The 26,818-nt window shown below is 35.1% G+C and overlaps 1 protein-coding gene across 1 annotated transcript in view; it reads right to left on the bottom strand.

Moving 5' to 3' along the window:
* The window catches only part of LOC150100574 (uncharacterized), a 157,910-nt gene that overhangs the window by 17,147 nt on the left and 113,945 nt on the right, over window positions 1–26,818 (bottom strand). Inside the window, exon 8 of the mRNA XM_090401716.1 lies at window positions 13,949–14,017. Coding sequence (XP_090257842.1) covers window positions 13,949–14,017 — 69 coding nt within the window. The remainder of the gene's footprint in view (window positions 1–13,948; window positions 14,018–26,818) is intronic.

Genomic DNA, 26,818 nt, shown 5'->3' with positions numbered 1-26,818 from the left:
CAGCATGTGATGGATGGGACTAGGGGTGTGAGAGTATTGGACCTGGTCGCAGGATCAGACGAGCAATCCATAACTAATGAGATCACATTGCCTTTGATTGGTGAAAGTGACCATTCAGTCCTAACCTGGGATTGTAAAACATGAGGAATATTTTGTCAAGAAAAGGTATATGTGGAACTACAAGGCAGGTGGTTATGACAAGATTAGAAGGAAACTTAAATTTTTGACATGGCATAAAACACTGCAATGGAAGGATGTTAATAGTGCATGGGAGACAGTTAAGGGGCATCTAGAGGAATCAATATTAAATTATATACCTAAGGTAAGGAGGATTAATAGGGAGGGGACAGATGGATGATTAATATCATTAAGCATAAGCTGCAGAAGAAAATGCTTTGGAAAGTATATAAGGAGAGAGAAGTGACCAGCAAACTCATGAACAGTACAAGGCTCAGGCAAGAAAGGTGACCAGCATGGCAAGGAAAGCAAAATCAGATTACAAGAATCAAGCTGAGCAAGCCAAAGGAAATCCCAAAGAGTTCTTTCATTATGTGGCAAGTAAGAGGAAGAATAACTATGGAAGATTAACCTTAATGAGTGATGATAGTCACAAAGTGACAGAGGCAGACTGAGCAACCACTTTGCAATGATAAATCATACAAGTGAGGTTAATGCTGTGACAATTGTGACAGACACATGTAGGAACAGAGGTCAATGAAAAGAAGGTTCTTAGGATATTGCAGAATCTCAATGCCTCTGACTAGGTTCTTTAATTTAAGTCTCAGCTCTGGTAGAGTTCCATGGGAGTGAAAGAGGACAAAATAATTCCCTTGCATAATGGAGGTTCTAAGACGCAGCAGTAAATTACAAGTCAATTAGTATCTGAGGTGTGGTTGAAAATACTGGAAAAATATTGGAACAGCAGTAAATTACAAGTCAATTAGTATCTGAGGTGTGGTTGAAAATACTGGAAAAATTGGTCAAAAAGAGATTTCAAGAATGGATGGATAAAAATCTGATACTGTATGAGGGGCAACATGGATATGTGAGGAGTTGGTCATTCCTTAGTAAAAACCTTTTACTACAGAGTAACAGCTGAGAAGGATAAAGGAAATGGCTACACAATGATTCTGGATTTTGCAAAGGATCTGATAGTGGAACTCTCTTATGCAAATTAGAATAAATGGAAATGGATATAATGGATGTAACACTGGTTAGGTGGATAAGAGGGTGGTTGCTAAACAAATATCAAGAAAAGTGGTATATTGAGGGGAAGAATCAAGGCAGCAACAGGCGACTAGTGGTGTGCCACAGGTTCAGTGCTGGGACCACTACTGTTATATTTGTACATAAATGATATGGGAAATAATTCAGTTGTTTTCTGATGATGCAAAATTAGGAAGAGTAACAGTTAATCAAGGTAATGTGGAGAGCTTGCAAGGTTATTTAAACAGGCTGTCGGTATGGGCAAAAGATAATGGTGTCAGTTTAATGTGGAGAAATGTCAAGTTATTCATTTTTGGATAAATAGATTACAAGCTGTGTATCACATTGATGGCACTATACTCAAGAAAATAGATGAAGCTAGAGATTTAGGGGTGGTGGTGGTGGTAGACAGAAAGAGAAAGTTTAGAAAACATTTTGCTAAGGTAGTGCATAAGATTGCTTGGCTATTAAAGAAAACACTAACAATTAGAGATATGGAAGTTGTTATTCTTCTTTATAAGATCTTGATACATCCACATCTGGATTACTGTACTCAGATCTGGTCTCCTGGGTTTCTTGGGGATGAGGAAGTGGTGGAGAAGATTCAGAGGCAAGTGACCAAGATGATGAGTGGTCTGTGGAATTTCCTGATCAATTCAGGGTGTGTGGATTGCAGAAGTTGGTTGATAGGAGAAAAAAAGAGGAGATATGATAGAAATATTTAAGTTGCTTAAAGGATTTTATATGACTGATGCAGGGGAAATGTTTCAGCACTCAGCAAGAGTGGCCAGAACAAGAGGTCATTGCTGGAAGCTGAATAAAGGTGGGGTTAGTAGGGATGTGAGGACTAGATTTTTTGTTTAGAGAGTTGTGAACGAGTGGAATGGGTTGCCAGAGTCATTTGTGAGTGCTTTGTTTGTTAATGGGTTAAGGAGAGGTATGATAGATTATGTGGATAGTTTAGGTCTTCTGCGATGAGTGTTTGGACTCCATGGAAGTGCTTATACAATAATAATAATTATTATTAAGAGAGAGACCTCCAGGTGTAAAAATAGTCATATTTAAAATTCTGAATATTTTTACAAATTGTTTATGTTAGTACATTATTAGTTTTGGTTTCATAACATGCATTGTCGGCACTTGGATGTGTCCATTACTGATGTTATTTTGTCAAAATGAAATGTGAAGCATTTAAAAAAAAAGTATGTACTTACTGGATTTGGATAGTTGTTACTTTTAGAAATTTTTTTATGGTTTAAAATTATTAAGTGCTGTGTTTTGTAAAGGCATTCTCGTAACGCTAATGGAGACGACAGGTCAGCCAAGGAGTTTGATGAGTAATTGACAGCTGTCAATTACTCATCAATGACAGCCAATTGACAGCTGAGAGCATTCGGTATCGAGGTAAAGGAAACAACAAGAGCGCGTTTGGTATCAAAGTAATGGGGGATAAACAACAGAGAGCTAATGGAAGTTTAAGAATGCAGATGGAGGAATTTTGTTCTTACGAAGTTTATTTAGTTGTATGTGACAGTGGGAGGAATATTATTAGAAGTTCCGAAAAGGGAATCTTAGAACTGTGAGCCTTTAAAGTGGAGGAGTTAAGACTGTAAATAAGTATTGGTAAATAAAAGAAAATATTGCGATTGATATTCTATAGGAATGTTTGAGGAAATGCTGATTGAAAATTTCATCTGTTTTATGGATGCCAGATCTGTTATTTCTACTGGAAAAGGAGAAAGAATTTAGCAACTTAGATAAAGCAGTACAAGAAACCTTTTTTGCTGGTACAAAAATTAACAAAACTGAACTGCATGAGGTAAGAGTACTTATACGTCGGTGAATTCAGAATATCTTACTTCAGAGTCAGGAGGAATAATGTGTGCTACATAAGGTGATGAGAAAGGATTCTATGGAAAAAGAAGAAGAGAATCTTATATCTTCAGAAAAAGGCCTTAACAAGGAAATTGACTATGAACATTTTGTGATTGTGTAAACAAGGTGTTTAGTCTAGTAGACGTGATTAAGTATATGTTAAACAAACCAGTAATAGAATGAGTCAGAGAATGGGTGATCTCTAAAGTGTAAGTTTATTTTAAAAGGCCTTGGATCCAGTTAATTTTGTAGTTATTTGTGTAATTTTATTTGAAGTGTATATATTGTTTTTGCTTTAATAAATATGTATATTTTGTATTTGGTCTTGAGTCAGTGATTTTTCGGATTCTGAAAGAAACAACTAAAAGTCATTGCACAATCGGAATTGAACCCTTTGCATATAAATAAAAACACTCGAAAATAGAAATAATCGTTATAGAGAAAATCTCATAACAAATGAGGATTGATAAAAAATTAAATAATCCCTCTTTATAACAAATGGCTACAGAGATTTAATCTCTTTATAACACGGGGAGTCAGGAACTTATCGAAGGAGGCCATACTATTCACACCAGCTGTCATACCTGTTCTTGAATTTATTCATGCTATTTGCACACACAACATCCAACAGCAATCCATTCCAATCATGCACTACTCTATGAGAGAAAAATCTAGCTCTAATCCCCTTCTTGCGAGCATTCATTTTCAACTTTCATGGATGCCTTCATATCCTTTCCCCACCCTCCATAAAATCAAAAATTCATTTTAATGAAATTCTGTATAACCCTTTCAGAAGTTATACAGGTAGTTATATAGTAAGTATCAATCATATCACCCCTCTTTCTCCTGTTCGCTAGTGTCTGCAGCCTACAAATTCTCAATCTGTCTTCATAATCTGTATTCCTCAATCCTGACATCATTTTGACACTCTCCTTTGAACTCTTTCCACTGCATCAGAATCACAACAGAAAGGAGACCAGACCAGCATGCAATAGTCTAAATGAGCTCTTATCAAGGCTTGTAAAGAGGCAAAATGACTTCCTTATCTTTACATGTCAAGGTTCGTTTCAGCATTTTTTTCTGAGTTGTATTTACAATTTTTGCTATATGACCCTTGAACTTCAACTTCCTGTCTACTAAAACCCCAAGATCCTTAGCCTCGTCAGTTTCTTCAAGCATAATCTCACCAATATAATACAACATTTGATATCTAATCACACCAAACTTTACATTTATTAGCATTGGAATGATAGCCATTTTCACATGCCACAATTCAGGCTATTCAAATCATTATGCAAGTACTGCATATCAGCAACACTCTGGATTATCTTACCTATCTTTGCATCATCAGCAAATAGCTGTATGTCACATGTCAAACACTTCCCAATGTCATTAATGTACATATTGAATAACAATGGACCAAGGACTGATCCTTGAGGCACACCAATGGTTACCTAGAATCTTTCAGATTTACCCCCGACAAGCATACCACTTTTTGATATCTGTCATTCAGCCATCCTCTTATCCATGCCAATAGTTTATTATCCAATCTCATATTCATCAATTTATGCAAGAGTATTCCATGCTATATCCATTCCTCTTGTCTAACTCAGTGGTAACGCTATTATAGAATAAGAGCAAGTTGCTAAAACTTGACTTTCCCTTAGTAAACCCATGCTGTTCATTGCAAGGTAGAGATTCTGTGTGAACCCATTTCTGAAAGCAAGCACTAACCAACCTTTCCAAAATCTTCACCACCACTTCTGAGATACTAATTGGTTGGATACATCAGTCTTTGCACCACCCTTGTGCAATGGGATTATCATACATTATTTCCAATCCTGTGGAATCTTCCCTGTTCTGAGACTCAAATTATATAGCCTAGTCAAGGGAACTGATATCCCATCAATTCCTATTGCAAAATTCTTATTCAGTTTGTGCAACAGCTCTAGTATTTCCTCATATGGTGAAGAGGATTGAACTCGAAAAGTGAGTTGTCTTTAACTTGCAGAGCTAGTTTCTTTTCATATTCGGACTTGGCTTTCTGCACAACACTTGTTACTCTTCTGGCCTGCTGCTTATAATTATCATAACTGACATCATTCTTATGCAGACGATATTCCTTCCACATCATCTCTTTCTTATGAATCTCTTGCTTAATTAGATTACACATCCAAAAAAAAAATAATAATGAACGAGCTGTATACAAGACAGTGTTCAAACCAATTTTAACTTATGGATCTGAGAGCCTGGATTAGAAATAAAACATTTGCTCAAAGATTGGAGACCACATATGTAAGAGTTTCAAGAAATATCAGGGGAGTATACAGATAGCATTAATGGCAGAATCATATGAAAACTGAGGACATTAGGAAGGAACATAATATTGTTAGCAGAGCTAATCTCAGGAAATACACCACTATATGGAGAAGAAAGGTTAACAAAACAGGTAAAGACGCAGAGGAAGACCAAGATCTAAGTGGATTGATACCATAAGAAGCAACTTGTGACTAAAATATAAGATCAGACAATACTGGAGTTCTCACAGGTGACAGATTAATTCGGAAGAAAACTGTCCACAGAAAATAAGTAATGATGTAAATTTTCATGCAGTACCATTGTAATATCCTGTATGTCTTCTGAGGACACATATCAGGAATTTGATGGTGACGGTAAATCCTTGGAGTGTACATAACAATTTCCAGTGTTGAATTCTGTCAAATGCCTTGGCATAATTCAAAATTATTGTAGCATATCCATTCCCCATATTTCAGTCTGCAGTCACTATTATAAAACATGAACAACTTGTTAAAGCAAATAATAATTTTAACAAGGCCATGATGCCCTCTAGAGCAGTGTTTCCCAAAGTGATACACATACCCCTGGGTGTACGTGAAATGTCTTTACGGAGTATGAGGGCACGGCCCACAGGTGACAACATATCCTTTAAAAAACAACATAGCAAAGAAGACTTAAATTCTGTTTAAGTGACCACACCAACTGAGATTAGATCTGCTAATGCATCCCTGAATATTAACAATAGCAAGTTCTTTCCTAATAGCCTCATTATTAATATGATACTGCCAATGAAGCCATCTGTTCACTCATTTATCATTTCTCAGAATTCTTATATTAGTAGTCTCAGTCTTTGATCAAGTGTTTTATTTCTAACCTAGCTCTCAGAACTACAAGCTAAAATTGGTTTGAACACTGTTTTGTATAGCTAATTTAGTGTTTTGACTAATTTTTTTCTTGTTCCACATAAATTTATTCAGCTGACTTCCTACCACATGAGCTTTACTAATCTATTATCTATTTCCATATTTGCCATCTTCACTACAAATTGTGTCTAATTAGCTGAAATGTTTTACTTGTTCTATAGTTTCTCCATTTAGGATACAATGTTTTTAATGTGTCTGCTTATTTTCATTCTCTGTCTTTTTATTGATGATTTTCATACCAAATTTATTACAACAGTTATTCAATTTAGTCAGAGAAGTTTGTAGACTTGTATTGGATATATTCAGAAATATAACATCATCTGCATAATGTAAAGGGCTAAGATTAACATTAACAATTTTGATATCAGATTTAATACCGCTTTCCTTCATAATGTGATTCATATAGATAATGAATAACATAAATGGTACAAAATAAATACTTTGATAATTATGTGTTGGAATGAATCAATGCTATAACTTCTCACAAATTGCCTTTACCTGAGACAGAGTACGCTGATGTTACTAAAAGTTTAAAAGGGGTATGCAGGTACTTTAAAAATTGGGAAACACTGGTCTAGAGGATTGAGGTGCTATTTTCTTTCTTTCTTTCTTTTATTTTATTTCTTTAATGGAGAACTTATCCATGAGAGGTCGGTTAACGTATTACACTAGTACCATGGATGGGCTTCCAAGGTGCTAGTGTACTACAGGTTGTATATCTACCTCCCTCTTAGTGCACAACCTTAGCCTCTTAATATCTTAATGATAACCCCAGAGATAATGCTTTGTCTATAATGGTTGTTTTTTTTTGTACTAGCTTCATCACTGTATAATAGAATTATCCTACACTCCTTCCACCAATCACAAACTGCACTTGTGTCCTAGTTGAATAACCAATCTCAGAGACACTGCTAATTTTCTTACACATTCCTTCAGTCCACTTGCTGATATCCCATTCAATTTGGCTGCTGTGTTTGAATGAAGCTCTTGGAGTAGATTTAATACTTCCAAATATCCACCTCTATCTTTTAATCTAGTTCCATCTTAGGATCCAGACAGGTAATGGTCAGCCTGGGGTGTGTACTTTACTGAGGTGATCACTTAACAACCCAGCTATTTCTAAAGCATGTGACATTTTCCTATCTTCCACATTCACTAGGGTTATGATGATGACCCCGTTGAGCTTGTATAACAATTTCCAGTGTGGAATTGTGTCAAATATCAGATACAAAAATTCTTTCCTTCTTTGCCTGTAGGGCTAAATGCTTTTTCATTACTGTTATTATTATACAGGTATCTCCATACTGTCACAAGACTCATTACCCTCCTCTTTCTCATTTGACAATCTCTAAATCACTCTTCAATTAATAAGCTAATTCATTTCATTGTACTAAAGCTCAATCCAGTTTTATTTCTTGTAAATAAATAAACACTTTTCTTCCAGAGTTACTTTTGACAACACCAAAATTAGAGATTTTGGTGTTGTCAAAATTCTCTTTAATCTCTATTAAAGTGAACTCTAGTCTCAAATGTCTTTGTAATAAACATATAAATATTGCCTTCTCAGCATTCATAATATTATGTTTCTGTTTTGTTTGAGACATTACTTTACTCTAAACAGCTATTAACTCCATGCAAATCACAAATCCACCCAACCATTAAATACTATTCACACATTTTGGATGGCGCCTCCCAAGAACTCCTTAAAAATACTTGATTCGGTAGATAACAGAGAACTTAAGCTGATTAATGACTGATTTCTCACTAATTCATCCCACTTGCTTTCACAGAAATGTAGTTACTTCTGTCTGCATTTTCTACAAATACTTTTATGGATAATTATCATCAGAATGGGAATCAATAACTCCCTTCAATTTATCTTGTAAAACATGTGCAGCAGTTATTCAAACCAAAGTCATTCAACCCTCAACTAACAGAACATATTTTTCTTCATCTTCATTTATTCCTTCTGCTGATGTTTGCTAGAACAATCTTCCTACTTATGTACATTGCTTGGAAAGAAATCAACAGACACCACATGGGCAAGGTGCATCATGCCATGTAACAAGTCACGTGTTTTTAGGCAGTATAAAGTGAAGGAATATGATGTCCCAAGTGAGTGCATTATAGGAGGGGGTCACTACCCAGACCGGTTTCGACCTTTATTGAGATCTCATCAGTGAGAGCCAGACCCAGAGATGAGACCTCGATGAAGGTTGAAACCGGGGTCTGGGTAGTGACCTTCCCATAATGCATAGCATTATACATGTCCGTAAGAAGATGTTCTTTGCATTATGAGATACTAAGGCAAGTGATGTGAAGTCATTAGCTTCTTTATATGAGTTGCCCCAGTCCTGAAAATAGTTCAGGTGCAAACTTGTTTGCTTACACTTGGATAAAGGATTAAACCAGGTATATAATTTCTTGGTATCTTTAATTTATATCACACTTGCTGAACATAACTGCAGGGTGCTATGAAGGATAACACATAAAAATTTCCATTCGTCAGCCAACACATTGAATGCAGAGTTCTGGGAATTGACTGGAACACTCTGCACAAAAACATTCAGAACCAAGGCTCATAACATGGATTTCCATAGTAGGACTGCAATATGCAAGCTCACATTACTTGAACCAATATGCAACATTGTCTTCAGTGATGCAAACAGCATGTACAGTGGGATGTGGAAACTTAGAACACTGTGTTATGGAGTGAAGAATCATGCTATACCCTCTACCAAACAGATGGATGGGTGCAAGCGTGGCAGATGTCCGATGAACATCTCTTACCAGATTGTGTAACCTCAACTACGAAATTCGGAGGTGGGGGTGTAATAGCATGATCCTGTTTTCATAGTTTGATCTCAGAACTCTGTTAGTGATGCCACGAGCAGTGCATCTCCAAGAGGTATCTGAACATTCTGGACTAGGTAGTGCTTCCTACTTTGTGGTGTTCCTATGGAACTGACAACTGTCTCTTTCAGGAAGACAATGCATGTGTCATAAGGCTGCAACTAACTGTGTGGTTTGTAGAAATGAATATCACTGCACTTGACTTGCCTCCACAGAGTGCTGATCTCAACCCTATTGAACATCTGTGGGATGAAATGGATCATAGGGTGAGGTTAATGGATTTCTACCACACAACAGTCTAGGACCTCATTACATGCCTACTGGAAGAATGGTCAACAATTCCCATTGATCACTATCTACACTTGTGGAAAGTATGCTCTGTTGGATTGCTGCAGTCATCATAGCAAAAGGAGGTCCTACATCTTATTAAAGGGCTGCCATGACTGTTTGTTTCTCACACTATGGTGTCTGTTGACTTTTTTCAAAGCAATGTATGTCCTAATGAGTACAATCTATGTCTTCAAATCCAATGTAACAAGTTTCTACTTTCTTCACACCTGATAAGGTGAATAGCCTCTCATTGACAGGACTGCTAAAAAATAATAACAACAATAATCCATTGATCATGCACTGCTGATCCTTCTATTCCTTCTACTTATGCAGTTTTTCATGCAAGTTGTTTTGTCAGTCTATAGTAATCAGATGCCTTATCATTTCGCATAAGTCCTTTTTTGATTCATTGCTCTCAAATGATCTGCCACCTTCCAAGTTAAAATTGCATCACTCTCTACAAATGGATGCAAAACAGATATCTAGCTATGGGCCAAAGTTTTTTCTCTTTTTTTTTTTATATATTTTTATTTATTTTAACCATTTTATAAATATATTACTCCCACTCGTGAGAGGCAGAAGGCCCCCTCCCTATAGTTATTCACTGAACTACCAAATGCATACAACAGCTGTTTGGAAAAGCTATGGGCCAAAGTTTTTTCTCTTTTTTTTTTTATATATTTTTATTTATTTTAACCATTTTATAAATATATTACTCCCACTCGTGAGAGGCAGAAGGCCCCTCCCTATAGTTATTCACTGAACTACCAAATGCATACAACAGCTGTTTATTATTCATTAGTTATTTATACTTTGCAAACAAATCTCTTATACACGTCTAGAATTCGCATGCTATTCGCTACAACCAGCAACTTCCAGGACACATATATGTGGGTGGTCTGAAAAGTTCTCGGCCTCAACCATAGATGGCAACACTATTGACAAGATTTTTTTCTAAGTTGGTACATCTGTCATAAGCATCCATGTGAAATTGCAAGTCATTCTATTAAGTAGTTTTTTTATACAGCTGTCGGAAGTCAAAGTGTTGTCTGTATCCCTTGAAATGGATAAAATTGAGTATCGTGGGGTTATAAAATTCTTTGAAAAAGAAGGTTTAACGCCAAAAGAAATTCATTCGAAGTTCTTAAAAGTTTATGGGCATGCTTCTCCTTCATTTTAGACAATTAAGAAATGGACTGCTGAGTTTAAACGTGGCCGCACCAGCCTTGAAGATGATCCATGTGAAGGACGTCCAAAAAGTGTAACAACACCAGAAATCATTAATCATGTGCACGATAATGGTACTGGATGACCAGCGAGTCGAAGTACATGAAATTGCCGAGACTATAGGCATTTCAAAAGAATGTGTAGGTTATATTTTGCGTGAAGGACTGCAAATGAAAAATCTTTGCACAAGATGTGGGCTGCGCTTGCTCACAGCAATTCAAAAACGAACTCGCATGAAAATCTCTGAACCGTGCTTGGAGTGTTTTAACAAGAATAAAACTGATTTTGTGCAGAGATTTATTACTATGGATGACACTTGGATTCACCATTACACACCAGAATCCAAACAGCAGTCAAAACAGTGGACAGAAGCTGGTTGTTCAGTGCCAAAGAAGACAAAGTCAGTTCCATCAGCAGGAAAGGTCATGGCATCGGTGTTTTGGAATGCTAAAGGCATTTTGTTTATTAATTATCTTGAAAAGGGTAAAACAATAACTGGGAAATATTATTCCGATCTTTTAACCAAACTAGACGAAAAAATTCATGAGAAAAGACCTGGTTCACAGAAGAAAAAAATCATCTTTCATCAGGACAATGCACCTGCCCACAAAGGTGTTCTGGCAATGGGAAAACTAAGGAATCTGCACTATTGTTGGAACATCCACCCTATTCCCCAGATTTGGCTCTCTCTCTGACTTCTATCTTTTCCCAAAACTAAAACTCTTCCTTGCTGGTTAGCATTTTTCTTTGAATCGAGGCGATTGCAGCTGTCGAGGAGTATTTTGCAGATCTTACTGAGAACCACTACAGGGACAGGAAAATGGCACTTGAGCATCGCTGTAATAAATGTAGTAATCTTAAGGGAGATTATGTTGAAAAATAAAAATAATTTTTAAATTATAAATTCGTTTTTTCATTGTTAGGCTGAGAACATTTCAGACCACCCTCCTTTACTACCACAAATATTAATTATTAATTCGTTTTCCAGTAGTGAAAATATTTCTACTTACACTTGTTCTTTTCTTTACATTTCTCATTCTCACATGGCTTAATTCAAATATACAAACCAAATATAGTATTCTCCTTCATTATTGTTTTCTAATATATCTTAAAACAAACACATTGTCCCCCCCAACCCGCTACACAAATTTGGTTTACAATTAAAGAACAGTCATGATACATACCATATCTGCCAAAATGCAAGCACAAAATTTCCACAGCGTGCAGGCTTTTCTTTTGCCCATTCAAACAGAGTAACAGTGAGAGAGAGCTACAATCACCCACCATGAATATGTTAAATGACTGCCACTTTCATTAAACAATGTCTTCCAGTTTAATACTTTAAAAAGTATAATGATATTTTTAAAATAATGATATTTTAATGATATGATAAGAAGTTTAAAAAATTCTTATCGTATCATCAAAGTTGGTGTACATGAAATTCTGCTTCTGATGCTTCCTAATCATTACCTCTCTCTTTCCTTTGTTTTATGGGAATTTTACGGGACGATTACACTAGATAATTATGATTCATTACTAATTTCTTTAAAGTCAGTATTAAATCTGAGATCCTTTCTCCTCTAAGTTTATGTATATATGTATTACTTCCAAAACTTTATATGTTGTATTATTAAGTTGTTTTCTTCTCCTAGTCAATATCTCCCATTTTAAAATCCTCAATGAATAATATTATGCTTTTCCTTAATTTACTACCTAAATGGTCCACATCTAAACTCTTTTTGCCCAAATTTTTGAAAATCAGTGGGTTTCCATCCTTAGTCATCAAGCTGAGCATATAGCTATCAATGATTTTAAATATACTGGAGCAAGAGTTTGGCAGACACCTGCTGCCATCATGTTTTAAAATCCTAAAATGTATATTACTGTCTAAAATAGTAGTTTGTATGGTTGCTTTTTCAGGTACAGAGTTAAAACCCCGAGTTACTGTGAGGTGGGGGTGTGGTCTTTTTGCCTGCACCAAAGATAGAACAACTGAACAGACCTAAAAAGAGATCCTTTAGTTGACTACTAGAATAAAAAAAAATGGCCTTTCTTTAAATGATCTACCATTACCAAAACTAGAAACTTTGCCATAAGATTACACAGGCACTGTCAGCATATATTATGCTTGTTCATCACATGCATTCTCCAAATGGCTCACCTGTTTTGCTTTTTTTTTTTTAATTTTTTTTTTTTTTGGAGGGGGAGGGATCTCTTCTGCTTCCACATGAGACTGGGTGACTCACCTTTTAACCAAAAGCTTAATCAGAGCTGTTTGCTTATATTTTGTTTGGGCAAGGGCAACATTTTGGCAATGTAATGATTGTTACTGCGGGGGTGGGGAAGGATAATAATAATAAATCTCTAACAACAGTGACTATATGATGGGGTTATTAGAGCTCACTTATTTCTCCTGATGCTAAAGTTTCACTATGAATTTGGTTATTTCAGTTAGAAAGAGAGAGAGAGAGGCTTGAGTGTTTTCCCATTAACTCCATGGAAAAAAATGCTACAATCCATACAAACTTGCTAATATCAAAAACTAATATGAAAATTTTGAGAAAAATTCAGTAACTAATGGCATAATTAGAAAAACCATATTTAAAATGATAATACCAGGAAAAATTGAAAAGTAATATTAAAAAAAGTAATATTTAGGAATGCAGAAACAAAGTTGTGATAAGGTTATTTTAACAGAATGAGAGAAGATAGATTGGCAAAAGAAAAAAAAAGGAGAGAGAGAGAATACCCTGGGAAAAATGAAAATAGAAAGCAGCATTAATACATATGCCTTTAGAATTCAGCCCACATAAGAGCTGGTCTAATGAGAGATTTAATAAATAAGAAAAGCAGCAAAAGTGCTGGACTGTCATTGTATCTTTCACATATCTCTTAAGATCACATCTTAGGAAGTGATGAAGAGAATGATGATTCCTTCCTATCTAAATCGGAATAAAAACAAAGCGTGTGCACAGACATACACATTTTTTTTTAAGTGACTCTCGCCCATGAAAGATTTTTGTAAGCCTTTCATGAGTGCATTTGTACCATGGGTGGACTAGGGATTTTTTTCTATTTTTTATTAGTATCATTTTTTTTGTATTTTTATTTATTTTTTGACAGTCTGAAAATCTTGTTCTATTTTCAGAGACCAGATATGGAACTTTTTTCAAGCCACTTCATGCTTCCACTATGCAGGAGAGAGAAATAGAAATAAGAAACAAAAATACTTTTACCATTAATATCTCTGTTAACTCAGATTGTTCTGCAGGCAATGAATTCAGGAATCCTTTGAAGTTTGAAACCTGAAAAATAAATTGAAATTCAATGTTTTTTTGTTAGGGGAAAATATTTTTAATGGACAAAAATCAAAACTGGATTCTGTTTTCAAGTTATATAATTTTATTTTGAGTTATTCAACAAATTTTTCATTTAACCAAAGTTAATTTTTCCTCCTTGGTTTCATTTTAGAAATTTTGATGTTGGAAGTTTTTTCCCACTTGGTTAGACTATAAGCAAACAAAGTTTGCACCTGAAGTATCTCCAGGACTGAGGCAACTCGTGGTAAAGGTGGACCAAGCTCTCATCACTATTTGTCTTAGTATCTCCCATAATGCAAAGCACATCTCCTTGCAGGGCCAACCCAGACCAGTTTCAACCTTTATTGAAGTTTCGTCAGTGGGAGCCAGACCCAGAAGTGGAAGCAATGGAGAGGTTCCACTGACGAGACCTCAATAAAGGTCAAAACCGGTCTGGGTAGTGGCCCTTCCCTTAATGCATAGCATTATAGATGTCAGCAAGGAGATGTACTTTGCATTATGGGAGATACTAAGACAAGTAGTGATGAGAGCTTGGTCCACCTTTACCACAAGTTGCCTCAGTCCTGAAGATACTTCAGGCGCAAACTTTTTTTGCTTACACTTGGATAACGGATTAAACTAAATTTATTATAGAAATTTTGAAAGTAAATAATACATAGTTTTAACTATTTTCTTAAATCTAAATGCAGGAAATGTGCCTTGAGTTCAAATAGCAGTTGAGCCTTAGTCTCTTTCTCTACTAAATGCAATTTCTGCTGTTCTTACTAAACCTCGATGATACATTTTTAGGATCATCCAAAGCTAAAGCAGATATTCTGGTATCAGTCTTTTCCTCCAACTCCTGCAATGAAGTCAACAAAAAATTACTTCTAACATTCCCAAGAATACACTCCATGCCTCCAACAGAAAGAAATCAAGAAAGAAAAGGAATCCTGAATAACTTGGCACCAACAACTCATCTGGTACTGATCGTATTCCTCCTACTGTACTTGTGCTCCAGAATTAACATATTTCCTACTTGAATAACAATCTATCCCACAGTATGAAAGTTGCAAATTACAAAGAACAAAAGTGAAAAATGAAGTCTCAACAGCTAAAAAAAATTATGAAGAGTCTGGAGCTTATAGAAAAGTAGTAAAGACAAATCTCTGACTGTTGAAAAATATGAGAAGTGTAGGAATGCTATTTCAATTCATCAAGGGATAAGATGGGAAAATTAGGCAAGAGGATATTATAAACAGATGAAAGAATGCATTATTAGAGCATTCAGAAACAGAGAATAATGACATTGTAGAATAAGAGAGGAAAAAAAGTGGTATGGAGAAGACAATGTAATCAGAAGAAAAGGAAATGGATATGGTTATTCATAAAATCAAAATTGGAAAACCACAACAAGACATGTGAGTTAGTTTTAATATTTTAAAATTTTACAATTTTAATATTTAAGTACATGATTAAGGATAGCAAGACACTGCAATAAAGCATACTAAGGCTTTCTGTGGAAAAAAAAAAGAAGACTCCAAGAGATTGGATCATTGTCCCTATCTATAAAAAGAGAAAAAATAAATTATGCCAGAATAACAAAGGTTCACTTCTTAGCAAAAATATATACCCAGATGCTAGAATAAGGATGAGAACTGAAAAATTATTATAAAAAAAAAAGTTAGTACAGATTCCAAACAAACACAAGTACAGGAAGTTCTTGCTTTATGAGTTCTTTTTTTTTTTTTTTTTTTTTTTTTCAAGTATCAACAAAAAAATCAAAAATATGAACATTAATTGCAATAAATAAATGCAAAAGGTTCATAAATTATGGCATTTCAAACCACACATAGCTATACAATACATTACTACTCTGTGTATGTTCTGGAAGACAAGAGCATCTCACTGACTCACAGAGCATAAAGCAATTACCATGATGATCTTACAAAGAGTGGCTGTGTTGCTCTTCATTTTTGTGCCTTGTTTTATTTCAAAGTTATCAATCTCATTAATACTATAGTATGCCAAAAGAAATTAATAATACAAGAGGGATGTTAATAAAAAGAAATAGCAAAGACAAACTATCAATATGTATACATTTGATGATGATGAAAAATAAACATTCTTTAATTTTTAGAACTATTTCTTCCAGTATAAAACTACAAAGATGTCAAATAAAAACTATGCTTTTATTTTGAATAGTTTCATAAAATACTTTGTTTCGCTTCCTTTTGAAACAACATGAATAAACTAGAAAGTAAGTAATAACGGTTAACATTTCTAGTAAAAATATTTTAAAATATTTAAACAATGAAAAGCATTAGAAAGTTTTTTAACTTGGGTATATTATGTATTCAAGATACCAAGTAATTTTATATAAACTTGGTTTTTAATCCTATTTCCCAAGTAGGCAAACAGACAAGTAAGTCAAGTTTGCACCTGCACGTAATGCAAGTCTGAGGCAACTTGTGGTAAAGGTGGATAAAAGCTCTGATCACTTTCCTTAGTATTTTTCTCTTAATGTAAAACACATCCCCTTGTGGAGAAGTATGATGCTATGCATTAAAGGCAATGGTCACTACCCATACCAGTTTCGACCTTTATTGAGGTCTCGTCAGTGGGAGCCAGACCTGACAATGCTAAGATTGAAGTAATGCAGAGCTTATGAATTTAACCTAAACAAGTTGCCACAAGGTGCTTTGACCTTATTAAATAAAATCTCAGGATGAGAGATAGATGTAGAAAGTTTTTTAACTTGGGTATATTAAGTATTCAAGATACCAAGTAATTTTATATAAACTTGGTTTTTAATCCTATTTCCCAAGTAGGCAAACAGACAAGTAAGTCAAGTTTGCACAAGCATTCATTTGCTGTTATGCTAGCTGCTGGTTCGTGGGTTGCTGTAACATACTATTGGTAGATACAAGTACTCATGATGAATTATGAAAGACCAAACTTGATGTAAAATCATTCCTTGTTTTTAGTTACACTGTAGAGGATGCTTCATCATTTCAGCTGATTCTTTGAATGCTCTCAAGTAAAATTGGTAATCAATGTGGTGCATTTCTCTCTCCTTGAAGTGTTCCAATAACATATTTCACCAGATCTGCCAGCCAGTCCTATGTAGTGTAGACCACAATTGCAACTGATCTTGATCGAACCAGCAGCCAGCACCTGGTGTTTTTGAGTGGCAGATTTTTATGAGGCAAAATTTATGAGGTGTCAGGTGTTCAGAAATTTTGTTGAGTGGGTACAAGTTGACTTTTAAGTTTTGTTGGCAAAGCAATTTTGCTATTTTATCTGTGATTGATTGTATATATGGAAGTATCCCTGCTCCTTTGTAATTATTAATTTTGATTGTTTTAGAAGTTGAAAGAGAATTTTTTTTGACTAATGTTCTGTTGTTGCCATTTTTTGGAAGGACAGAATTAAGATACTATAGTTCTTGGTTTCTTTTATCTATGTTGGTGGAAATTCTGTTGGCTCTATCACATAAGGAATGAATGATGCCCATTTTTTTTTTGCATAGCAAAGAGAAGCCCATTGCTAATTCTTCTTTTTGTTCAAAAAGACCCTCTTCAAATTTGAAAAAAAAGTATTTATATAATTGCAAGCTTGGACATCTTTTTACCAACATTCCTGTATTAACATTCTTTACTAAATAACCTGTAAATCTTTTTTTACTAACATTCCAAGAATAGAAAGCATACAATTACTTCAAGATATCTTGCCAGCAGACAAAGTACTCTTTAAAAACTGTATCAACAGTACTTTTTTCAAATTTGAAGAGGGATTTTTTGAACAGAAAGAAGAACTAGCAATGGGCTCACCTTCGCTATGCAAAAAATGGGATTCATTCATTCCTTATGAGACATCCTATCAGGGCTGTCCAACCTTAGGTCCGAGGGCCGAATTAAAAAAAAAATTATCCGAGGGCCACATCACAATGCGTATCTAGTAATTTGGTAAGCAGCTGCGACAATCTCAACAGCTGAAAAAACGAACAACACTAATTGCGCACTAATCGCCCTCTCATGTTCCCGGTGAACACCCAGAGCATGCGCGTTTGAACAAAACAGTGTAAGAACGCTTCTTTGACACATCTAATATTTGAAAAACATGTGGGTATATAGTGATGTTAAAGCACCAAATAAAATTACCAACATCAAGATTTAACATTAGTGATAGAATTAAAATATCTAATACGCATTCGATTCAAATTGCCATTTTATTTTTCATCATCATCAAATTCCTGCCATCTGCCCTCAAGGGGTGTACAGGATATGATAGTAATATTGAAAAATTTACATCATTACTAACTTCTATCTACAATTTTCTTCCAAATTAATCTGTTACTTGTCAAGACTCCAACATTATCAGATCGTATATTTCTATCGTCTGAGGCACTCTGAACCGTATCAATCCACCTATACCTTGGTCTTCCTCTGGGTCGTTTTCCTGCCAACCTGGCAGAGAACACTTGTTTTGATAATCTTTCCTCGCCCATTTTGTTTATGTGACCATACCACCTGAGATTAGCTCTGCTAACACATTCCTGAATGCTGACAATGTGAAGTTCTTTCCTAATATCCTTATTTTTAATACGATATTGCCATTGATGCTATCTGTTCATGCCTATAATCTTTCTCAGGATCTCATATCTGTGGTCTCTAGTCTTTGGTCAAGTGTTTTTTTTTCTGACCCAGCTCTCAGACCCATAAGTTAAAACTGCTTTGAACACTGTCTTGTATACGGCTAATTTAGTGTTCCGACTAATCTGTCTCCTATATTCCATATGAATTTATTAAATTGACTTCCTACCATATACCAGCTTTGTTGATTCTGTTGTCTATTTCTATATTTAATTTACCATCTTCACTAAAAATCGTGCCTAAGTAGACGAAATGTTTTACTTGTTCCACAGGTTCTCCATTCACAACACAGTTGACATTTTCAATGATTCTGCCTATTTTTTGTCTTTTTATTGCTGACCTTCATACCATATCTATTACAACAGTTATTCAATTTAGTCAGGGAATCTTGCAGACTTGTAGCTGATTTATTTAGAAGTATAACATCGTCCTCATAAAGCAAAGAGCTGACATTAACATCTCCAATTTTGATATCATGTTTAATACCACTTTCCTTCATAATGTAATCCATATAGATAATGAATAACAGAGGGGATAATGTACATCCTTGTCTCACACCAGATTTAACATTAAACCATCTTCCTGTACTTCCTTCAATTCTAACTGCTGACTTACAACTCAAATAAAGACTAAATATTGCTTCATATAATGCCCCCTTTTCATATGCCTTTTCAAAATTGACAAAACTTAAATACACATCTTTGTTATATTCCCATGATTTCTCCACTATTTGTCATAAAGTGAAGATCTGATCCTGACAGCCTCTATTTGACCTGAAACCAGATTGTTCTTCGCCAAGCTTTTCATCCACAATTCTTCTCAACCGTTTCTCAAGTATACTTGCATATATCTTACCAGGAACACTCAGTAGGGATATACCTCTGTAATTCTCACATTCAGTATTATGTCCCTTTTTATCCAGGCATTCTGAACTATGCAGTGCAGCCACAGTAAGACTTTTATACCACCATACTTCAGCATTTCAAGTCAAATATCATCTACTCCTGCTGGCTTTCCACATTTCAAGCCTTTGATGGCTTTTTTCTACTTCAAGGATGGATATGTATTCCTGACTGCATGCCTGGTCAGTGTTTTTTTTTATCACTGTGCTGTCATCACTGCTTGTTTCATTTAGCAGTTTTTCAAAGTAATTACTCCATACTTCAAGGATATCTTTTTCTCCCATTTTCATGTCACCTTTATCATCTCTAACTCCTTTTACAGCACTCTTTCCTCCATTCCTAAGCTTCTTCAACAACCTCCAGAATATTTTGCCACCTTCTTGATATTTATTTTCTATGTTCTTGCCAAAATCCTCCCATGACTTTTGTTTAGCTAGTTTTACACACTGTTTAGCTTTCTTACATTTGTTTGTGTATTCTCTAAGAGCACATGCTGACTTATTTGCCAGGAACTTTTAATATGCTTTCTTCTTTTCCTTCACTGCCTCTTTGACTTCCTGTGTCCACCATGGAGTTCTAATTTTTCTATCCTTGCAGACAACTTCACCACATACCTCTCTAGCTGAATCAATCAGGGTTTTCTTCAAGAATTGCCCCTGAATCTCCAAGGTTTGGTTCCTGTTCTCAAACCCTTTCATTTTTTGTTCAATAATTTTTGTGTATTTTAGTCTACAGTTCACATCTGAGAGATGCTCAACTTTTATTCGCATTAAAACTTTCTTACATGTTATTCTTTTCGATATGAAATTCAATTTTATCCTGCTCAAGATGAAACAGTGATCACTTCCAATTTCAAATCCTCTGTACACTCTGATGTCCTGCACCAGGGAGAAAACATCACTATCAACAATAACATAGTCAATGAGACTTTTCTTATTGACTATATAATAATAACTAATCCATGTCCTGAGCAGAAATCCAATAGATATTTGCCATTATTATTAGCTTTACTCTTTTCTCCAAATTTTCCCAAAATATTTTTATGTTTCACCATCATTTCCTACTCTGCTATTTAGATCCCCAACAAGGGCCAACTTTTCCTTTTACATTGTGTCAGTTGCTTTTTCTAAAGCCTCAAAAAATTCCTCTACTTCTACCTTAGTAGAACCTTCTATGGGACCATAGGCACAAATAAGTCTCATTGTCCAGTACCCCATTCTCATATTTGCCCAGATTACTCTACTTGAGACTGACTGCCATTCAAGAAGATTAGCCTTGTATTTTGCGTTGAATACTATGGCTAGTGCTTCTTTTCCTTGATTGTCATTGCCTGAATATAACATTTTGTATTTATTGCTCAGAAAGATCTCACCAGTTTTTGTCTTTTTTGTTTCAGTCACCCCTATTATGTCGATCTGGAACTTATCTAATTCCTAAGATAGCTCCATTTCTTTGCCATTCAGGCTTCTTATGTTGATAGTACTGAACTTTAACTCTGGTGATGTTGAGTTGGAGTGTGTTTTCAGATTTGTTCCATTAGCTGACTTTTTGCAGTTGGCTCTGGTTCCCTGACGAAAACAATGGAGGCCTTGTTTAACCGGGTGACGCCCCAGCCGACATGAAATTTTGTCATTTTGTACCAACATTTCGTAATTTGGTTTAACCAATAAGAATACAATTTGGTCGGCTAAATCCCAAATTGCCAGCCCATCCTCGTTCGTTTACCCTGTTGGGTATCTCGAGGAGATACCCAACAGGGTGCACCACGAGAAGGTGAGGATTGGACATTAGGTCAGAAGCTCTGGCCGGTTCTTCGCATTCCTTTAAAGGCTATGTGAAGGTCTCCTCTCAATTATACAGCTCTGACCCTTATTATTTTTTCACTCATGAAAACAAAACCCACAGGTGGGCCGCATGCGGACTGTGCTTTGGACAGCCTTATGTGATAGAGCCTACAGAATTTTCACCAACATAGATAAAAGAAACTAAGAAGTATAGTATCTTAATTCTGTCCTTCCAAAAAATGGCAACAACAGAACATTTGTCAAAAAAATTCTATTTCAACCTCTAAAACAATCAAAATTAATAATTAGAAAGGAGCAGGGATTCTTCCATATATAAAATCAATCGCACATAAAATAGCAAGATTGCTTTGCCAAAAAAATTTAAAAGTCAACTTCAACCCACTCAACAAAATTTCTGAACATCTGAAACATCATACATTTTCAAATCTGCCACTCAAAAAAATCAGGTGTCTACAAGATCAGTTGCAATTGTGATCTACACTACATAGGACTCACTGGCAGGGTAAGATATCTTGTTGTTGGAATACTTCAGGGAGAGTGAAATGCTCCACATTGATTACCAATTTTACTTGAGAGCATTCAAAGAATCACCTGAAATGATGAAGCATCGTCTATAGTGCAACTATAAATAAGGAATGATTTTACATCAAGTTTGGTCTTACTTAATCCATCATGACAAGCTTGGATCTACCAGCAGTATGTTACAGCAATTCATGAAACAGCAGCCAGCATAACAGTGAATGCACACTTTTCATTGTTCAAATGTTTTAAAATATTTTTCACTAGAAATGTTATCTGTTATTATTTGCTTTCTAATTTCTAGTTTATTCATGTTATTTCCAGATGAAGTGAAACAAAGTATTTCACAAAACTAGCCAAAATAAAAATACAGTTTCTATTTGAAATCTTTGTTTGTGGTTTTATATCAGAAAAAATAATTGCAAATATGTCCTTTCCGTACAGAAGTCTATGCAAAAAGATTATTTAATTTGTTTGATTTTAAAGTGTTTTCATTTCTTTGAATAAATAAATCATTGTTTAAGCATAAACTATCGTGTCATTGACCTTTATTTTGCATTATGTAAAGTGAGAATTTCTTTCCCATAAATGAGTTTTCATATCACACAAGGAACAAATTAACTCATAAACTTGAGAATTGGTTTGAACAATATACAGCTAATTTAATGTTTTGACTATTTTCTCTCTTATTCAATATAAATTTATTCAAATTAAGTGGATATTGAATCCAACATTATTTCAAAGACGAATGGAGACACTACAAGAGCTTCATGTCGAATATGGAAACTATAAAAGGTTCGGCAGATCCAAGCGTAAGCAAACCTTTCATGACAGGGGCAACTCGTAGTAAAGGTGGAGTAAGCTCTGATCACTATCCTTAGTGTTTCCCCATAATGTAAAACACATCTCCTAGCAGACATGTATGATGTTATACATTATAGGGGAGAAGGTCGCTCACTACCCAGATCGGTTTCAACCTTTGTTGAGGTCTCGTCAGTGGGAGCCAGGTCAAAAACCGGTCTGGGTAGTGACCCCCCCCCCCATAATGTTAGATTAGCCTCGTATTTAGTGCTGAATACTATAGCTATTTTTTCTTTTCCCTGATTGTTATTGTCTGAATGTAATATTTTGTATTTATTGCTTAGAAAGATCTCACCAATTTTTGTCTTTTTTTGTTTCAGTATCCCTATTATATCGATCTGGTACTTATCCAATTCCTCAGCCAGCTCCATTTCTTTGTCATTCATGCTTTTTATGTTGATAGTACTGATCTTGGACTCTGGTGATGTTGAGTTGGTGAGTGTGTGTGTGTGTGTGTTTCAGGATTTGTTCCAGTAGCTTGGATCAAAGCTGTATAACTGAGAGGCGACTTCATATAGCCTTTAAAGGAATGCACAGAACCAACCAGGGTTTTTGACCTAATGTCCAATCCTCATCTTCTCATGGTGCACACTGTTAGGTATCTACATAAACGAATGAAAATAGGCTAGCAATTTGAGAGTTGACCAAATTGTATTCTTATGGGCTAAAACCACAAATAAAAATGATGGTACAAATATCGTTTAGGTTAGTTTATTTATGAATTAGCCTAAGATTTTATTTGAAATAAAATTGTTTTGAGATGAATTTCTTTCCTATTGGTATAAATCAACCCTTTTATCAGTTATCACTTTCTCAATGCTGCCCTTAATCTTGCTCCTTCTGATGGAAAGTCTCCATGTCAGATTCAGCAGTTTCATTGTCAGAAATTCTATCAAACTTATATGCTTTACTTGCCTTAAAATTAACTGATCTCCTTAATATTTTTCCATCTTGGATAATTTTTTTTTTCTTTTCAAATTTAGTCTTGGTATTAAAGGTGTTGTTATTCATATACAATATATACATGAAAACACAAAGTAAAAGTATTGTTTATTAAATATACTGTCATATATTTCAGTGTGAAATGAACAGACCATTGTCAGTGGTTTAAAAAACAGTTATTACAATGCAAACAACTGATTTATTCGAAATAGAATGAGACACACGATGTTAAATCACCAATAGTGTTATGTTTTCACTGAAGGTTAATCATAACAGTGTAAAATAAACTGCATGTTATTATTATGTGACACCTCCAGGGAGTCCAAAGACTCGTCGAGGGAGAGTGTGCCAACAGCATCGAACAACTGAACCCTTCCAACTACTAACCGCGCTCAAACTTGCTTAACTTTTGTTGAGCCATTAGTAGCAGAGGCTCTACCAATCGACCAACCTTTGCTGGCAATTATATAACTTATAATTTCATATTCAACAGATCATCAGATAGATGTAGTATGTAATTGGTTTCTTAAGACCTTATATCTTTATAAAATATCATTCTTTGTCTTAATAGTAAAAAACACCTTTAATGTGTTATTCGAATCAAACTCTCCCATATTTTTGATAAGAATAAGCAGTCAATCTCAACTATCAAACAATATATGAAATTAAATGGCATCTCCAAAAAGGACTACACAACATCTATTTGACTCTTATAAACCTAACCCAAACAACATGGAATCAATACATCGAGTTCCCATACATCTCCAGCATTTCAGAACCGATTTCATGAATTCTGAAGAAATATGATTTAGTAGCAACTTTTTAATAAACTTAATAAAATTTTTATTAATTTTTAATAAAAATAATAAACTCTCAATGTACTTCCCCTCTTCAAAAGAGAAAAATGCCTTCCTATGTCTCTTCCAGGTGTATACCACGTTCCATGTGACTACCATCTTTCCTACTTTGGACAAACTGGACACTCAATAGAAAAAAGAACAGAACATCAATCATATATTTTCCATAAAAATCCAATAAGTCTGGATCAGCTCAACACTGAATAGAGGCAGAACACAACATTCTTTGGTCTAAAACATGCCTTCTACATAGATGTCGGTACAAATCTGAATGCCTATTGAAGGAGAGTGCTGAGACCATGCTTCACTGCCCTAACTTGAATCAAAATGACTGCCAGCAATTTGGCAATCGAAATATATATATATATATATTTTATTTTACAGCGTTATGATTAACCTTTTCTTCAGTGAAAGCATAAGCTATTGGCGATTTAACATCACGCAACTCATTTTATTTCAAATAAATCAATTGTTTGCATTCTACCTTGTAACAACAATTTTATTTAAGCCACTGATTATGGTCTGTTAATTTCAGACTGAAATATATGGGAGCATATTTAATAAATAATACTTTACCTTGTGTTTTCATATATATATTATATAGAACTATGGCACAAGTTTCTCTAAAAACAAGTGTTCTTATTCAAATAATACCTTCTTAGCCTATCAGAATGGGTGATTATTATCCTATTTAGAAAACTAATATCCATTATCTTGTAATTTACAGGTGATGTAACACTGTTCTAAGGGGATCTAATGCTGTTGCACCTAATTTTTCTGTTTTACATTAAGATTGATCCTTTAGCAGAACTAAGTCATCTCAACCGTTTTACCTTTCTTAACTTATTGATTGCTGCTCAGTTATTTCAATATGTTGATTCACTCTAGAACTTTATAATCTCCAAAGATGAATGACATTTATCTAAAACACTGAGTAGATATTCATCAGCATCATGAAATCCAGAATCTGGAGAAGATAGATAAATATGCATTCGTGAAAGAGAATCAAAAAGCAAGATCCTCTTTCACCAATAGATATTTATCTAGAGCAGCATTTCTCAACCTTTCTAAGCCCAAGGACCAGTAAAAATGCCTAAAACAATTCTACGAACCACTAAGTTATGTAATTTTTTTAATGTATGTGGGGATTATCAACATTTTGGAAAAACTGTGCCTTTTATAACATAATAAATCTAAAAGCATGTTTTGAATACATATGGAAACATAATTAAGTTGCAAGTAAACAATTAAAAGTGTATCATCACTGAACAAAGTTTTAATTTTTATTAAACAAATAAAGGTATCAGTTTCCGATTTGCTGTGGGCAAATGAATGGGTATATCAGCACTGTCCCACTGAAATCCCCATTCATCTATCCACAGTAACTTTTATATTTTATATGCTATCCCCATTCATCTGCCCACCCTCATTTAGCTCACCCCACAACAACTGTTGTAGTGCCATTGGTACCATGGGAAAATGAATGGGGAATGTCAGCACCGTCCTGCTGACACCTTCATTAATCTGCCCACAATGACGTTTATCTTTAATCCCCATTCATCTACCCACGGCAACTTTTATATTTTCTATGTTATTCCCATTCATCTGCCCATACTCATGAAGTATGGGCAGTTGAATGGGAATGAACCCCACAACAACTTTTATCTTCACGCACTCTCTGATTCGACCTGCAACATGTAAACTGTTCCATTCGCTAAGTGCGTTGTGAGAAGAGGGAAAATGTTGTTCTTATCTTACTCCATTCATCATAATACAGAATACGAACTTGACATCCATGGTTTCCATCATGAATGACATCCCTTGTCCTGTCCAAACTATTCCCTGCATATACCCAAAAATTTCACTCAGAATATCCCAAAACCATTAATGCCCCCCCCCCCCCATCCATCCATCCACACACACACACACACACACTTCCAGCTGAGATGAATCGCCTTATTTCCCTGATCCATCCCCTGATTCCCCCATCCACACACACACACACACACACACTTCCGCCCGATATGAATCACCTTATTTCCCTGACGAGTTTTCCATGACTATCAAAAAAATTCAAGACATCCTGTTATGTGAGATCCTTCCCGATATCTATAAACAGTCCAATCGATGATGTCAGTCACAAAGTGCCATCCATGTGGTTAGGCGCATTTTCCCACCCAAGACCATATGCCGTATATACTTTACGAATGTGATTTGTACTAATCGTGTTATGATAGTGATTTTAATTATATCAGTCCTGTTTTAT

The sequence above is a fragment of the Typopeltis vanoorti genome, chromosome 12, assembly GCF_054136105.1.
Source record: "Typopeltis vanoorti isolate ZY-2024b chromosome 12, IOZ_Tvanoo_1.0, whole genome shotgun sequence".
Taxonomy (NCBI): Eukaryota; Metazoa; Arthropoda; class Arachnida; order Uropygi; family Thelyphonidae; genus Typopeltis; species Typopeltis vanoorti.
The sequence above is the reverse complement of the archived record's forward strand: the minus strand, read 5'-3'. Positions and strand labels throughout refer to the sequence as shown.